At 45.4% G+C, this 17862-nt stretch overlaps 1 protein-coding gene across 1 annotated transcript in view; it reads left to right on the forward strand.

Annotated features, from left to right (window-relative positions):
* Positions 1–17862, forward strand: part of Auh (AU RNA binding methylglutaconyl-CoA hydratase) — a 113784-nt gene that overhangs the window by 5030 nt on the left and 90892 nt on the right. Inside the window, exons 2-3 of the mRNA XM_059262937.1 lie at positions 5982–6049; positions 6159–6246. Of these exons, the coding sequence (XP_059118920.1) occupies positions 5982–6049; positions 6159–6246 (156 nt within the window). The remainder of the gene's footprint in view (positions 1–5981; positions 6050–6158; positions 6247–17862) is intronic.

Consider the following 17862-nt stretch of genomic DNA (forward strand, 5'->3'; position numbering starts at 1 on the left):
TGTGATCTCAGCATGTGGAGGCAGAGAGGGAATTATGGAGCTGGACTAGATGAAGCTGGCTGGCCCTGGGTTCAGTTGAGAGACTCTGCCTCAGTGTAGAGGCCACACACACACACACACACACACACACACACACACACACACACACTACCCTTGTTCTGTTAACTTTCTGTGCTAATTTTCTGTTCCCACTGTGGTTGATTCTGTTGGTTCTCACCTCTCCCTTTCTTTGCATTTAATTTGATGTCTTTGTTCCACTTTCTTTTCTTTCCTTTTTAAAATTTATTTAATTTTTAAAAATTTCATGTGCATTGTTGTTTTGTCTGTCTGAGGGTGTTGGATCCCCTGAAACTAGTTACAGACAGTTGTGACCTGCCATGTGGGTGCTGGGAATTGAACCTGGGTCCCCTGGAAGAGCACTCTGGAAGAGCAGCCAGTGCTCTTAACCGCTGAACCATCTCTCCAGCCCCACATTCTTTTCCTTTAACATAGCTTTGCTGAATAGTCCATACTGGCCTAGAGTTGTGATCTTGCCTCAGCCTTCTGAGTGCTGGGATCACAGGAGCGCACTGCTGTGGACTAAGGTGTTTTCACCCTCAATGTGGTCTGTCTCACTGATGTTTCCTTGAGCTTGAGAAGAGTGGAAACTCTGCTGTGGCTGGGTAAAGCTTCTGCATTCAGTGAGCACAGCTGCTGTGGGGCCGGTCTGCTGGTAGAAGTGAGTTACTGCTGTTGTGTGGGGTGTGGGTTTATCTCTTCTCCCCAAAGCGCTGCGGTTCTTCTGCAGGTGCACGCGCACTAAGGATTGTGATGTCTCAGAGGAGCAGGACCCCTGCATCATGGAATGCCCCTTTCTTTCGGGAGGCGATGCCTTGCTCGACATCAGCTCTCTGAAATTAACATACCTGTGTCAGCTTTCTTTGATTAGTGCCAGTGATGGACCTTAAAACACAACATGTCTTTAGAGTCAGCCGCCAAGTCCTGCTGGATGATTTGCCACTGATGATGATGATATCCACTCTGATGATTTTGTTTGCTTGTTTGTTTGTTTGTTTTTAGGGCTGAGGTGATGGAGGGCAGGCAGTTCCACCAGCTGAGCCGTTCTCCAGCCCCTCATGATCTCCCTAGGTCCCTCCAGCCCAACGTTACTCCTGAGCTGGTTGGATTATTACGTATCACGTCTGTGCTTCCCGTTGTCTTGTTCACTGGTGTCTTCACCCTCACGGTCTTGCATACTTAGGTTTAAGTGTGTGTCTTTTTTGGCCTCAAATAAACTCCAAACAAATTAAATCTAACAATACATAGTAAGAACTATTTACCACAACCATGTGGGATTTACTCTGGGGGTGCAGGTGTGGGTCATTATTGAAAAGCATTTAAAGTGACTGATCACACCAGCAAGTTAAACAAGAAAAACTGCACTAACCCCAACACACTCAGACAAAGCATTTGACAAAATTCATCGTGATAAAAGCTCACTGTTCAAACTGAAGGATGCTTCTGCTACCTCTAAAGGGCAAAGCCTGGCACCAGCAGCAGCAGACAGAGAGAATGGGGCCGTAGAAAGCCACACTTAGGGGTCATCAGTCCTTCAGCCGCACCCCCTCGCTCTTCCGTATTTAGGTGTACACGTGTGTCCTTTGCTTTTCCTGTGAGCACCCAACCATCCGAGCATGTCTGTTGGCCTCCACCCGCTGACTTACACTGTCAGTCCAGAGGAGATCCCCGGGAATTCTGCTTGCCTGGCCCTGTGGATGCTGCACTGCGATACTGCTTTATGACTAACGTGGGTTTGTCTGTGCAGTGGCATCCAGGCCAGTGCCTCACACACAGCAGGAAGCCCTCCGCCCACCCCGACTCCTGTGTCCCTGTCTGAGGCTTGGCTCCTTCCTTCGCAGCCCTGCTCGCTTTTTAGTATTCTCTTGGTTCTTGCTGCATTGCTACTTTCAGCTGGATTTAACACCATTTTGTTCAGAATCAGTGTTGTGTTGAATAGATGTGAGGGAATTGTTTACATGTTATGGCTTACTGTGTAAAGACATGTTTAATTTGACTTTCCTGGTGTTCAGAGCTGTGGGAAGTGTCTGCCAGTGGGATTTGCCCAGATCTTGCTAAGAGTGTCACTTGGTCATCCGTCCAGCCTTTCCTTTCTGGCTGTTTCTAAAAATGTGATGTCTTCCCCCAGACAGCTTTAGGAGGGCCTCCTCTCCACTCCACTCCCTTCCTACTAGGTTGTTTCTTATGACTATGTTGAGTCTGTCTTTTAAAGAATGCTTTTTATGGTAGTAATGTTTTTCATGTGTGTGTTTTTTGTTTTTAATTGTTTCTCTGTTAATGGCTTGTTAAGTTCTCTCTAAGTTGCCTGTTACAAAAGTTGATACAGGGCTGGAGAGATGGCCGGCGTTAAGAGCCTTGCTGCTCTTGCAAGGAACAGGTTCTAGTCCCAGCCCCTACATGGTGGCTCACAGCTTTCAGTAACTCCAGTTTCCAGGGCTCTGATGTCCTTGTCATGACATCCAGGCACACATGTGCACAAACATAGATGCATGCACAACACCCATACCCCTAAAGTGAGTCCAATTCCAGATCATTGCCTTGCTCCTGCACATCTCACCGTATGGTTCAGAAGCGCGGGAGCGTGTGTGTTGTACGTGTGGATTGTGACTTCCTTTGGAGCATTTGCCAAGCTGTTGATTTTATTATGGGTGTCAAACAGGTTCTAGCAGTATTTTTCAGTGGTTGGTTGATATAATTTTTTAGTAATAATGATTAAGTTGGAAATTTTTTTTTAAGTAAAAATATACATCTTCATGGTGAAAGAAAAAAAGCATGATAGAAGGATGCCACAATTTCAGGCACTTTCGTCAAAATGTCTTTAAGCCTGTCCTGAGTTCTCGCTGTGATTCACAGCCTTTCTGGTTATGTTTTCTGCATTATTATTATTCTTTATTGTTTTGAGACAAAATGGAACAGCAAGCCCCTTTTTGTTTCACATCAAAGGAAGTCCAACACTGTCTATAAAAATATTAATGTGGGACTGGGGTGTAGCTCAGCTGGTGGAGTGTTTGCCTGGTGTGCGGGAGGCCCTGGGTTCAGTCCCCACTGGTGCATAAGCAGGGAGTGGTGATGTACCTGTTACCCCCGTGTACTACGTAGTGAGGTCAAGGCCAGTCTGAGCTACATGGGAGCCAAGTTGTTTAGTTATGGCTAGCTGTATAGTTAGCTAATTCCGTCACCGTGAGCTCTGTGGTGTATGATAAACCTGTATAAAACTTTCTGATGGTGTAGTTTACGAATGGTAGAGTTTACTGATGGTGTGGCATCCTGCCGTCTTCTCCCATGAGTTAATCCTTTCTAGAGTCGAACCCAGACACCTGCAGATGGATTTTGCTAATCTCTTAGACGAGCCTCAGTCCAGCTGACAGTCAAGATTAACCATCACACGTGGCCTACGCTGAGTTCCTGGGTGGTTGTGCAAATGAAACCCGTTTGTCAGTTGCAGTTTGGTGTGTTCTGTCCCCGCACTGGCTCCTCTGGAGGGTATGCTGGGGGTTTCTGCTGAGATGCCCTCTTGTCAGACCTCCGCTCGCTGATAGATTTAGAGACTGCTTGTCTTTCAGTGTCTTTAGTTCTTGCTAGGACTGAGTGATGATTTCTAGTGCTGTACTGCAAAGTGGAGTTCCTGTTCTGTGCCTTGATGTTGTTACCAATGGAATTCTTTGCTAAATTTATCTTTAGATTATTTACTGTTAATGTATAAAACACAAGCATTGCTGAATTCATGAATTGGCTCTGTAGTTTTTTTGGTGGGTTCTGTGGGATTTCCTTCATAGATAATCATGTCCCCTATAAGTGGTCAAAGTTTTACTTTTTTCTTTCCCATCTTGATGCCTCTCTGCGCTCTCTCTCTCATGCACTCTCTCTCTCTCTTGCTTTCTTGCTCTCTTGCTCTTGCCAAGTTGCCTTGAGCTGAAGACAGGACTTTGGTCTTGGCCTGCAAGGACATTCTCTGACCTGTGCTGACTTATTTTGTGGTTGACTTCTCTTCTCTCCCTGACCATGTGCGCTCTCTCTCTCTCTCTCTCTCTCTCTCTCTCTCTCTCTCTCTCTCTCTCTCTCTCTCTCTCTCTTTGTCCTTTCTCCTGAGCATCCTCTGCTCTGAATTCAGTCCTTGTGTCACTTTTCCTGTATGACAAAGTATCTTACAGTAATAGTGTAAATGAGGAAGGAGTTATTTTGGGCTGGTAGTTTCAGAAGGTTCATTCCTTGGTGGTGAGGGCCCGTCATGCATTTGGGCAGAACATCATGGTGGTAGGAATCTATATGGTGGAGGAAGCTGTTCATTTCATGGAGGATGATAAGCAGAGGGAGGGAGGGAAGATAGGAAGGGACCAGGGCAAGATACAGCTCCCAAAGACGCCATACTCAGTGACCCATTTCCTCCAGCCAGGCCTGCCTCCTTCCTTCTGCTGCTTTCCTGTAATACCACACACTGAGACTCCATCACGGGATGGTTAATTCATTCATTAGGTTGCAGCTGGTAGGGGTGGTCACAGCCACCCCTAGAGGTGTGTGCTTTACTAGTTCTAGGCATGTCTCAATCCAGTCAAGCCTTCTTCCCGATGATTTCCACTTTCCTTCCTGAGCATCCAGCTTCTGGCTCATCTCAGTAGTCTGGGGGAGCCTTTCCTTGGCTTTCTTTTGGCCCAGGCTATGCCAGTTTGGTCAGAGTCACCATGCACCATTCATGTTGGTATGTATTTAACTGAGTATTATAATGTGTACTCAGTACACCTGGCTTAAGCTGCTAAATTGTCTTCACATGGAAACTGAAGTTTGCATATATGTAGTGCAGTCATTTAGGTGTGGAGCTATATAGCCGCCTACCCGCTAATGGCACACACTTAAACTGGGGCAGAATGGTGGCTGCCCGTTGGGTTGCTGTGGGATTAATGAGCTAGTATACCCAACACTGTGCAGTCAGTGCAGGTAGGTGTAGGCCTCTGGCCTGTCACAGCCTCAGTCCCCTGCAAGCTGTTCTCCTCCCTGACGGTGTTTGGATGTGTGTATTTTGCCTTGATTTAAGTCAGGAACAGAAAGGCCCACTCAACTGGAGAAGGCATTTCTGACCCACAGTGAAAGTTGGTGCTTAAGGGAGAAGGTTGAGTGCAGGTTGTATAGGACTTAAGATCTACAGTTACAGTTACAGCCACTGAACTCGGCATTTTGTGGTAAATAAAGGATTTTGCATAAGTGGTGAATTCTGTGCGTGGAACTGGTTTTGGAAAGTTAGTCTGACAGCTGCCACTGGAGCGGAGAGCCTGGGTTCAGATGAAAGCTTGATAAATAAAACAGGGAGAGCTTGGGCTTTAGGGGAAGGATAATGAACTTTGTTTTATTTGGGTTGAGTCCGAATTGCTTGTAGATCTGAATGGAAGTGTTATTGGGTTAAGTGTGCAGGGCAGAGGTCAGGAGGAAGTCTGGCATAGAAGTACTAAGACTGTTAGAGCAGCAAGCAGCAGCAGAAAGCAGGGCCGAGGCCTGCATGCAGCAAGGCTGTTGCCTGTGTGTGCCACTTACTGGGCGATGGTGAATGAGGTGGTGATTGCCAGTCTCTACCGTGTGCCCTCCCTAGTCAGTCTTATTAGTGATTCAAACCTGTAAGACACTGCAGATTCCTATTGTGTTGCTTTCAAAGAGAAAAGTTGAAGGGCCCGTGAAACTGGATACTGAAATTCTCCCTTTAAAGTGAACTGAGAATATTAAGTATCAATTGCTTTGATATGTTTTTAACTGCCATATTAAGAAAAAAAGTACTTGACTTTGAGGAGAAAGCTATAACTGTAAAAATAAAGGCCCAGCTTTGCAACAAGCCTTGGTTAAGATGGCAGATTAGTCAGGTTAGTCAGCTATATGCTACATTCTGTTCTCTGAGTACCTCACTAACCCAAGTGTGTGTACTTTTCCCCCTCCTTAACTAGGCATTGTGGTGCTTGGAATAAACAGAGCTTATGGGAAAAATTCACTCAGTAAAAACCTTCTCAAAATGGTGAGTGTAAGATTAAGCTGTTTGCTTCTAATATTAAGATACATTGTTGACATGATTTTGAAAATGATTTTTTTCCTCTTTCTTCTTTCCTCTCCCTGCTTTGGTTTAGTTATCAAAAGCTGTGGATGCATTAAAATCAGATAAGAAAGTTCGGACCGTTATAATCAGGAGTGAAGTCCCTGGGATATTCTGTGCTGGTAGGTAAAATAATCTTTTGTTGTTAAGATTTATTTTCTTCACGTGTATGTGTGGATCCATATGCCATGTGTGTGGGCACCCGTGGAGGCTAGGAGAGAAGGCAGGATCTCTTAGGGCTGGAGCTACAGACACTTGATAGAAACTATACTCCCTTGAAAGAACAGCAGGAGAGCTTAACCACTGAACCATCTTCCCAGCCTCCTGTGAGGAATCTTACTGTCACACTGTGGGCTGGTTGCATACTTCCTTTGCAGTGGTCCATTCTCCCTTAAGATGTTCTGTGGTTTGAACTATTACAAAGATTCCTCTTTGTCTCCTTTTTACAGTTTCATAAGAAAAGACTATTCTTAGTCTGTTAGCATTGGAAAGACACTTTTGCAACATGTGGATTGTTTTAGAAGCTGAAAAAATTCTTGGAGCCATTGAGATAATTATTTGTGGTAAATGAACAATCCTTGTGAAACTTCAGTGGGAGAAACTAGGTCTCAGGTCACAGTGTTCTGCTCTGTGCATTTGATTGCTCAGAGACACTTGAGTATCTGCCTCATCATGGATTCTTAGGGGCAGGCCTGAGCTCTGAAGGTTGGTGTGCACAGTGTCTCCCACCCCTGTGAGTGTGCCCACGGGTCATAGTGTTTTCACACTAGTAGCACGGTTGTACTTTCTGTTAGTGCCATGTTTCCCCAGAATTAAAGATTGTTATCTTGCAGTTTACTTTGTTAGTACTTCTGAGCCACGGTGCGGAATGAATCTGTTTCCACTAGTAAACAACCTAGGTGATCATGACCAGTAAGCAAGTGATAGAACTAATGTTTTCAGTAAACTATGAACGGGGTAATTCCCCTAACCATTCAAGGGAACCACCGGTAGTGTTTCATTCATCGCACAAGTGTTTGTTTAATAAGAAGTGGCTGCTGTGCCTGGGCCATCTCTGAGAACGGGGATATTGACCGTTCTTCTGGAGGTGTGGTGACTGTGGCTCATGCCCTTCAGGGTGCTCATCTTTACAAGCCTGGCTTCACCCCAAACTGCTGTAGAATTTTATGGGATTTGGGCACATCCAGCGCAGATGAGTTATGTTTTGGCTTTAGTGAAGTTTTACTGCTTCCTTAAAATTCAGCATACCTAAAAAGGTAACGTTTACTGAGTGTGTAATTCAAGAAGGTGGTTACTGCCTTTACATGTGGGGAATAGTGTCCCCAGGCTGCTGTTCTCTGTCGGCCTGCGAAGGTCGACAGGATGGCTGAGTCTAGGATCTTTCCCTGTGATTCCCTCCTCTCCCAGAATTCCAGTCTCTGGATGCTGACTGTTCTCATAGACAACTGCATTGTGTTTACATGCAGCACCATCCCCCCGCCCTCACCCCAGTCTTTCCTTGTACTTTAAGTCATCTCTGGATCACTTGCAATGCCTGCTAACAATGTAAGAGCTGTGAAAATAGTGACAACGTGTCATTTAGGGAATGCACACAATGAGTTCAGGTGACATTTTCCCCACAAATATTTCTGTATTCTTGCTTCGTTGAACTGAGGTTGTGAAATTCATGGATGCAGGAGGCTTGCAGTTCACAGGATGCGCTTAGTTCCTAGGAATGTAGACCTAGAGCGTTAGGATTCTTAGTCTGTGACTTTCAGGACCAGCTACAGTCTGGGGTGGAGGGCTATCAGGGACTGGCCCTGAGGCCTTCGGGGGCTGCATGGTTGGGAGTGTGGAGTGCTCTGGGGCTTTTAAGGCTCACTGTCATGAATTCTAGATTAAAGGTGGTGACATTCCAAAGGCAGAGCGCTTCAGGTAAGCGTGCCATCCACTGGTACTGTCTGCTGGTCCCGAGAGGCCTCCTGATTGCCCCCCAGTCAGACTCTAGCCATCCTTGGCTTCCCCTTTGTCTGTCCTGTCTCTGTAAGTGATGCTGTCTGGAAGAAACTTTGGTGTTCTGGTACAGTCTGCTGTTGTCCATTGCAGGCTGTGCAAACACGATATTACACACTGTTTGTCATGGTAAGTCAGCCTGCTCACTTTATCCGAAGTTAATCTAGAATCTGCTCTATGTATGTTCAACTTTTGCACAGTCAGGGTGTTTGTTCACATTTTAATTCCTAAGTGGTCGTATGTTTTGTTTTTCCTTCTATATTCTATTAGATACTCAGTGTTTGTGCTATAGACAGTTTGGGGCAGTTTGTTTATTGTCCTAATCCACAGCTTTTCTCCAAAGGGCGTCCTTTTCATAAATGTATTTGAGATCGTCCAGAAGCTCTGTTTGTGTGAAATACAGTTCTAGGTCACAAAAAAACCTAATTAAGAGAATATGTGAGCTATTATAATTGTAAAGTCTTAATGTTGGTCGGCTGTGTTTGTTAGTTATTCAACATGCATCTTGAACCCACCGAATCCTTAGTTACCTATTCTAGAGTACTAGAGAATACAAAACCTGGGAGCTCCGCCCATCTGCACCCCCTTTGAGAGCTCTACATGCCCGGGACTCATCTTCCCTTCTTGTCCACCCATATGCTGCTGGTGCTGCTGTATGCTGCTGTGTGCTGTGCTGCTGTGTGCTGCTGGTGCTGTGTGCTGCTGTGTGCTGTGTGCTGTGTGCTGCTGTATGCTGCTGTGTGCTGTGCTGCTGTGTGCTGCTGGTGCTGTGTGCTGTGTGTTGCTGGTGCTGTGTGTTATGTGCTGCTGTGTGCTGTGTGCTGCTGTGTGCTGCTGTGTGCTGTGTGCTGTGTGCTGTGTGTGCTGTGTGCTGCTGTGTGCTGTGTGCTGCTGTGTGCTGTGTGCTGCTGTGTGCTGCTGGTGCCTTCTTCATTTCTGAAGACCTAAAGCATCTGGAGTGGTCTTGCTTCAGGTTTCTGGGGCACAGGAAACTGTCTTTGAAAATCCTGTTTTGTGGTCTCAGGACAGAATTTGAAATGAGATGCCACATGTATTTGCCCCAGCTCACCCCTCTGACTGTGCATTCATTCACAGTGTGTTTTTAGGGGCTGTTGGCTTGTGTTTCAGACCATGCTCCTGTTCACTGACAATGTTTCTATTTACAGACATTTGTTTATCTTTCTGTCCTTTTCTCTTAAAATGCTGTGAAAACAGGTAGTTATTACATGTATTATGAAAAAGTTTCCTACATAATACTAGTGCTGGGACTGGGTGGTCTTGGCTTCCATTTAAATCTCTGCTGTAGAGTTGAAACTATTTTACTTACGTTTCAAATCAAAATTTAAAACGCGGATTCTAGATCAAAATATGTGAAAAATACACAAAGAGAGGTCTTGCTCCTTCCTCTAATAGACATTTTACCATTTTTACTTCTTCGGTTGTGTTGTTCGGATCTTAGACAGCTGGAAGATCAGAGAAGCAGAACAGCCAGCCACTAGTTCTTACCTCTGCGAAATCCTCAGCCTAAAGAGACTGAAATCCTGTTTCCTCACGCCTAATATACTTTTCTCTGCCCTGCCATATTGCTTCCAAAGCAAAGGCATGAGATCTCGAGTGCAGGGATTAAAGGTGTGTGCCACCACTGCCTGACCTCTGTCTAATCTATTGGTTGGTTCTGTCCTCTGATCCTCAGGCGAGCTTTATTAGGGTACACGGTGTATCACCACACTGTTGTGTTACTGTACTAACGCACACAAATGTCCCAGTGTATCACCGTGCCGATTAGAGTGTTAAGCCAGTGCTTGGAGTGAGGCCATGCCGCAGTGTGGGTGCTGACAGCAGAGAGAGGGTGCATGCAGATGTCCCCAGGGCTTCTCCAGCTGGGTGGACTGTTTACAAGGGGGAGATACTTTATCTTGAAACTTCCTGAAGTGGCAAGTTCACTTCATGGTATTAAGTGTATCTTTGAAGTAAGTTACTCTAAAGAAAATACAAGTGTATTAGTATACTTTCCTATTTTGATAACTGAAATTGTGGTGGTAACTAAGGTCCTGAATGATTGTTAAAGCTGTTGAAAGCAAAGGTAGGGACTGAAGCAAGGCTTTCCAGAAAGTCAGATCAGCTGTGTGAGGCAAAGGGCGGCCTAAGAGTGGTGATGGTGAGTTCTCTTGACAATTCTGTGCTGCGGATGGAACTCAGGACTTTTCCCATGCTCAGGAGGTGCCGTACCCCAGTGCTGTCCGGTCTCAGACCTTGGTGGTTTTCTTTACCTTGACTTCTAAGACCTCAAGGGAGCAAAGCACCTCTAAATTCTCTCGAGTCCCTGTGCTTACTGTCTCCATGGCTCTGCAGACCAGGAGGCACAGTGCATGTTTCCTTGTAGGTTAGAGCTAAGCTTCTGAGCTCATGGCTAGCCTCTTTGGAGCATCACAGGGAGGTGTGTGTGTGTGTGTGTGTGTGTGTGTGTGTGTGTGTGTGTGTATGTGTGTGTCTGGCGAATCAGCCAGTGTGACCTTGTCATCTACCTGTGCTTTACAGGAATTGTGTATTTGATTTTAAAGTTCATATCCTTCCCCTACTGCACATGCATACATGCTCTAAAGTCTGTTATTTCTAGATGTTTAAGATCTGCTCAGTTTTTAGTAATGTCACCTTCAATGAAATTATGGAAAAGTCCTTTAGGCCAGGCTGCATAAACACATGGAAGCTTCCAGAAGCTGGTTCCTGTGGTCAGCTCTTTGTCTTTGTGTGTCTCTTCTAACACCAAGTAGTAAATACCCGGAGCTGTTTTTACCATACTGTTCTAAAATGAAGACTTAGCCAGCTTCACTTTTGCCCCATTGCAGTTTCTGAACAGACGACACTCAGTTCTTGGTAGCGATTCCTCTGTGCAGCAGTCTAAATTGAGTGTTTCACTGAATTATACCAGTGTGGGTATTTTCCCCCAAAAGTAAAGGTCGTTTTGCTTCTGCTTTTGAATTCTAGTAAATTGTGTTATGACTAGGACTCCTCACTAAAACCGTCAGCACACGTTGTTAAATGCTGTGTGTTCAGATGTCATGACGGGAATAGAATGTGGGAGTCTCTGCCTGATGAAGAAATCTGTGTAAACGGTTGCCTCAGTCTTAGGCTGTTGCTCTGGTGTGGTACATAGTCAGTTCTGTAGGAGGGGAGGGGCAGGGGGTTAGTGTGCTGTTTTCTGTTGCATGCCATTTTTTACATACAACATTGCTAAATATTTCATTGAGGATATGAATTCCTTGTAATGACATTTACCATTTTTAAGTGTATAATTGATGTTTTAACAGATGTTTAGGCCATCATGTTAGGAATGATATACTGAGTGTGTTCATTTGCATAGCTGTGTTTTCCTTACAGTGACCCCCTTAAAAGGCTACTTTGTCTCCTCAGACAAAGATGTTTGGAGCTTTGCAGGGAAAGTGTAGGTCATTTGTCTGGCCTGTTTGCCTGTGTGTGTTTCCCTGCTGAGCATTGCTTCCTGAGCTGCAGGTTCTCTGCTCATGATAGTTGCCTGAGGTTTTCACTCTTTAGTTTTATGTGGACCACATTTTCATCAGTCACTGGAATGAATAACTGAGATGATAAACTCTGAAAGAGGAAAGGTCATTTTGGTTCAGAGTTTTGGAGGTTTCAGTTCCGTGCTTGGGGGCCCTCGGTTGGGCCTGTGGCGGCTCAGCACATCATGGCTGGGATGATGTGGAACATCTTAGAGGGACATTCACATTTAAACTACAGTGGTTTCTGGGACATTCACAGCCAAGGCTCTGTCAGTGTATGGTTTTAGTCTGTTGGGTAAGTACTCAGGAGAGGAGTTACCAGGTCTTAGATAACTGTGCCAACCAGGTACAAGGTTCTGAGTTAGATGCCAGGTCACAAACAAAACAGGACCCTCAAACTGAGAAGCTGTGTGTGTGCGTGTGTGCGTGTGCATGTGTGTGTGCGTGTGTGCGTGTGTGCGTGTGTGTGTGTGTGTGTGTGTGTGTGTGTGTGTGTGTGTAAGAGAGAGAGAGAGAGGAGGAGGCAGAGTGTCTCTGGTCTTCTCTTGCCTGGTTCTGCTGTGCGTCCTGCAGCACGCGCTGTTACTGGCGGATGGCCTCAGTCTGCATTTCTCTAGAGTCCGAGCATCTTGTCTTGTGCTCCTTTGTCACAGGGTGGTTTTTTTTGGTACAATGACAGTTCAGATATTTTGTCTGTCCCTCCCTTCTCCGTCAGCACTTCCTCCTTCTTCTCATCCTTGTCTCCTTCTTCCCTGCCCCTCCCCACATTTACCTTTATGAAGGCGCAGTCTCCTGTGTAGCTCAGGCTAGCCTTGAACTCATGATTTTCCTGCCTCAGCTTTCTGAGTGTTTGGATTGCAGGTGTGTGCCACCATCCTTGGCCTTCACATTTTTATAGAATGCATCCTTACTGAGTTGAAGTTCCTTCTTTATATTGAAACAACTATCTGTTCTTATCTAGCATGCTTTACGAGTGTTTTTCCCACTCAGTGGCTTGCCTTTTCTTTTCTTTTTTTTTTTACAGTTTGTTTCCGCTGAGGGTTGATATCAAGCATTGTTTTCTGATTTGCACCTTTCTAGTGGCTGCTTCAGAGTCCCAGCTCCTTCTTCCTAATTCTAGTGCTTTCCCTTTGGGCCTAGGGTGTATTCTGAGTTAGGTTTGTGTGTATATGTAAAGTAGGGGTTGGGTGTTAGGGTACACGAAAATCATATGTAGTTTAGCTTTGGTTCTCAGCATAGAGCTCCTTGAGACCATGAACACTGTGGAGTGATGAAAATGCCTGTGTTTGTCAACAGGTGGCCTCGGCAGGGTCTCTAAATGGATTAGAAGGCTCAATTGGTAGGTACCCTTGCCTTCGTCTTCTAGCAAGTGGGGGGTTGAGTTTATCTTTGTGGGAACTTATGAAAGGGGCCTGCCTCAAGAGACTCCTCCCCCAGGGTTCATTCATGCCATGAGGGCCCAGCAGTGATGGATCTGTTCCCCCACCCTGCCCCCCACGTGGCCTATGTCGTCTGTGAAGTGCATCTTGATTGTAATAGAGTTGGACGTTGCCTGAGTTCCTTGAGTTGTTTTAGTGGATGAGTTTGGGCAGGGCTTTGAGGGAAACCCCACAGTTACATCCTGTTTGGTCAGAAGTATGAATTGCCCTTAGGATTTGTCCTGGGATTGGTATTTGAAGAGAAGACAGTCTTGAGTAGACACCTGTGTGTACTAACTTTGGGAGCTCGTGCCAGAGTTTAATTGAACTGTTGGATACTGGCTTGGCCAGAGAACTGGAGAATTGGTGTGGATCTCTTTGAGATGGCTAGTGTAGACTGTCTACTTAATAGGATTTAGAGCCACCGGGAGGACTAGTCCTGCAGGCATGCCTGTGAAGGATTATCTTAAGTAGGTTAGTTGATGTGGGAAGGCCCACCCTAAAGGAGGCTCCTGCATTCATCCTCGGTCTTCGCTTCCAGCTGCCTCAAGCTGCCCCCAGTATTTCCCTGGTCTTAGAGATTATTCCCTAAGACTGAGCCACGTAAACCTTTTCTCCCTTAAATTAATTTGTTGAGATAGTTTATTATAGCCACAGGAAAAAAGGACAAGATGCCCCTTCTGCATCTGGAGTCAGGAGTTAGTCTCTCTCACAGAAGCCAGAGTGTCACTTACCAAGGAAGGTCCAATTGCTCAGGGCAGGGCAGGTGGGAATGGGGTGAGGGTGTAGAGCCTCCACAGCTTCTTTGGGCCTATCACTCTTCTGAGAACACCAGGTGTGTTAGTGGAGATCTCTCACATAGGTGTTGGGGCCTAAGTCCTCGCCATTGATGACTGAGCCGCACTTCCAGTCCATCATCCCTGCCCATCCAGTGGAGGCAGGTGGGGCTGAAAGTTCTTCCCTTCGAATCATAGCTTTAGTTTTGTGGTGACCAGTCCAATGCTGAAGCTGTGCCCTGACCCAGGAGAGTCACGTGATCAACATAACCACCAACTTCGTTAGGAAGGACGGCTTTGAATAACAAAGGGCACCATTACTCCAGAGTTCAAAGTTTGGGGCTCTGTACCAGAAATCTGAAATTGGGAACGGACCCAACTTTTTTCATTCTACAGGCTGTTATTTATTTATCTTTATTCGACTTATTTATTGCATATGCATGTCCAATTCTTCTAGCAGCCATTTGTTGTGACGACTTTTTCTCCCCGTTGAATTATTGAGAGACTTTACTAAAAACATCAGATGCTATGTACTTGAGTCATGTCCAGGTTCTCTGTGCTGCTGCATTAATGAACATGGGCTTATACAGCAGTATACTGTCCGGTTACTGTGTTAGGTTTTGCACATTGTATTAGTTTATTTTCTGTTGCTGTTACAAAACACCTGAGAGTATATCATTTGTAAGAAAAAAAAAGTTTCTTTAGTTTCAAAAGTTAAAGTTCTGACAGCACCATCAGGTGTGATCCCTGGTGAGGGTTCCCTTGCTGTATCACCTCCTGGTGGACGGTATTAGGGTGGTCAGGTGTGATCTCTAGTGTAGGTTCCCTTGCTGTATCACTTCCTGGTGGATGGTATTAGGGTGGTCAGGTGTGATCTCTGGTGAGGGTTCCCTTGCTGTATCACTTCCTGGTGGATGGTATTAGGGTGGTCAGGTGTGATCTCTGGTGTAGGTTCCCTTGCTGTATCACTTCCTGGTGGATTTTCCTGGCCCACAGTCAGGACAAATCTCTCTCACCTGCCAGTCCCACAGCCACTCAGACCCAACCAAATAAACACAGAGACTTATATTGCTTACAAACTGTATGGCCGTGGCAGGCTTCTTGCTAACTGTTCTTACAGCTTAAATTAATCCATTTCTATTAATCTATACCTTGAAACATGGCTCATGGCTTGCCGGCATCTTCACATGCGGCTTGTCATGGTGGCGGCTGGCAGTGTCTCCCTCACCCAGCTTCCTGTTTTCTCAATTCTCCTCTGTTAGTCCCGCCTATACTTCCTGCCTGGCCACTGGCCAATCAGTGATTTATTTATTGACCAATCAGCAACACATTTGACATACAGACCATCCCACAGCAGTATTAGGATGGTCAGGTGTGATCCCTGGTGAGGGTTCCCTTGCTGTATCACTTCCTGGTGGATGGTATTAGGGTGGTCAGGTGTGATCCCTGGTGAGGGTTCCCTTGCTGTATCACTTCCTGGTGGATGGTATTAGGGTGGTCAGGTGTGATCCCTGGTGAGGGTTCCCTTGCTGTATCACTTCCTGGTAGATGGTATTAGGGTGGCTCAAGCACATATGAGTGACAGGAAACCAGAGAACTAGTGGGAGCCACAAGCTTGCTGTTGTATATATACCACCTACTTTCTCGGAAACTAACTGGTTCTATGAGAACTGTTTGTCCTTTGGAGGTGGCACTCCTGTATCCCCAGTGACCTGTACCTTCTAGGCTCCTCTCACAAATGCCCATCACCTCTGAGCACCACCACATGGGGACCCAGCTCCCCAGATATGAGCCCTGGGAGGGGTCAACACTCCAAATCAGAGCGGCTATTTGCTTGAATTTATTTTCATGCATTTTGTGTTTGATGCTATCGTAGGTGGTATTTCTTTTTAATTTCATTTCTAATTTTTTATTCCTAGCACATGGCTGTCCACACAGCTGGCTCCCTTGATATCCGTGTGACATTCATGTTTTAGATTTAGGAGCCTTTAGTTGGAGAAAGCTCGTTCGTCTGTTCATTGTAGATAGTCACAGTATCTTAGAGTAAGCTGTTTTCCAGTGTCTTTGCCTTTCATCCTTCCTTCTTGGGGTGGATTTTGGAACAGGTTGAGTCAACATGGTGAGGCCTGTCCTGGTCCTGTACTTTACTTCTGTGGAAGGCATTGGGTCAGCACCAGCCAGCTTGCCGCCTAAGATGTAAAAAGTTTTTTCTTGACCTCTGTTTCCTAGAGATCAAAGACAAAAAACCAAAAACACCTCATGAGCATGAATTGAATTTTGCCAGACTCTTTAAGACAGTTGTGTTTTTGTTCATTCTGCCAGTTGATGTTACAGTAGTGATTGATTGTCAAATATTAAACAACCTGGTATCCCTGGACAAGCCTCTTGGTCACAGTGTATTCTTGCATTGGGCAGCAGCACACAGTCTCTGGTTTGCTGAGGTGTAGTGAGGAAGTCTGCAATCAGCTGCATCAGGACAGCCACTCCCGTGAATGTCAGGGTCATGCTGGGCTCCTAAGAATGCCGACTTCCGGCCTTCTAGAGCCGTACAAATACAGTCTGGAGTACTTCTTAGCTGAGTGGTAAATTTACCAAGGAAGCCGCGTGGCCTCAGGTTTCCATAGTGGGAAGGTTTTAACTGTGAATTTAATGCTATTAGCAGACAAAGTGCTATTCCAGTTACCTGTTTCTTTTGGGAGAACTTTGTGTGTGTGTGTGTGTGTGTGTGTGTGTGTGTGTGTGTGTGTGTGTGTGTGTGTGTTTAGGACATTGTTTTGTCAAAGTTTTCAGATTTATTAGTATCAAGCTGCTCCCAGCCCTCCCTATGCTTTTAAGGTCTTTGGAGTCTGTGGTTATTCACTGTTTGTATTTAATTTAGCGTGAGACAGGACCTGTAGTGCAAGCTGGCCTCAGCCTCACAGCCGTCCCTGGTTCCTTCAAGGCTGCAGGGTTGTAGGCATCACCACTGCGTTCTGCCCTTTTCTCTTTATGCTTGTTGGGTGGTTTGTTTGTTTGTTTGGTTTTTTTTAAAGACAGCATCTTAACCTGTAAACTGTCTGGCCTTTGATTTTCTGTTCTCCTGCTTCAGCCTCCCGGGTGCTGAGACTACAGACATATATATGCTACATGCTTAGCTTTTTTTTTTTTTTTTTCAATCTTGATAAATTTTGTCCTTCTTCCTTAAAATATTAACAAAATAATCATTTTGCCTATCCTTTTTTAAAAAAATTTTATTTATGTATTTTTTTAAATGTGCATGGGTGTTTTGCCTGTATGAGGGTGTGGGATCCCTTGGAACTGGAGTTACAGACAGGCTTGATCTGCCATGTGGATGCTGCGAGTTGAACCCCAGTCCTCTGGAAGAGCAGCCAGTGCTCTTAACTGTTGAACCAACTCTCCAGCCCCTACCTATCTTTTTAAAAGCTAGTTCGCCTTGTTTTTTCTTTTCTGTTCTATTGGCTTATTTCTCTGTGTGCTTTGGACTTAATCTTTCATTTCTCTTAAGGTAGAAGGTCAGCTCTTGCATTTGAGGCCTCCTTTTATCATGTGACCTTTCACTGTTAATGTGCCTTTCCTCTCTTCCTTTGAACATGCCAGGATTCCATTAGCTCAGGACTCCTGTTGGTTCCAAGGAAGTAATTGATTGGCTGTCATTAACTTGTAACTGTTTCCATTTTCAGCAAACCTACTGAAATACTGTCCTAGATTTTGTACATACCGTTTCCTTAGCACATAGGAAAAATCCGTTCGTAATGACGTTGTTGGCTTAATCTTGCCTTCCACACCTGTCCACTCAGCGCTTTCCCCACACAGCCCAAGTGATCTAAGAATACTGTTCCTGCCCAGTAGCACTGCCTGGGTGCAGGCTGAGGCCCTGACCTGTCCATGCCATGATCTCTGCCCTTATATGGCTGCTGCTCTTACATGCAAAGGGGACATGGCAGATGTAAATTGATGATCTTGTGATGGGAAATTTTCCTGCTTCATCCCCTGGGGCCACGTAAGATACAGAGTCTGCAAAAAATGGAGGCAGG

This window comes from Peromyscus eremicus, chromosome 5 (assembly GCF_949786415.1).
Source record: "Peromyscus eremicus chromosome 5, PerEre_H2_v1, whole genome shotgun sequence".
Taxonomy (NCBI): domain Eukaryota; kingdom Metazoa; phylum Chordata; class Mammalia; order Rodentia; family Cricetidae; genus Peromyscus; species Peromyscus eremicus.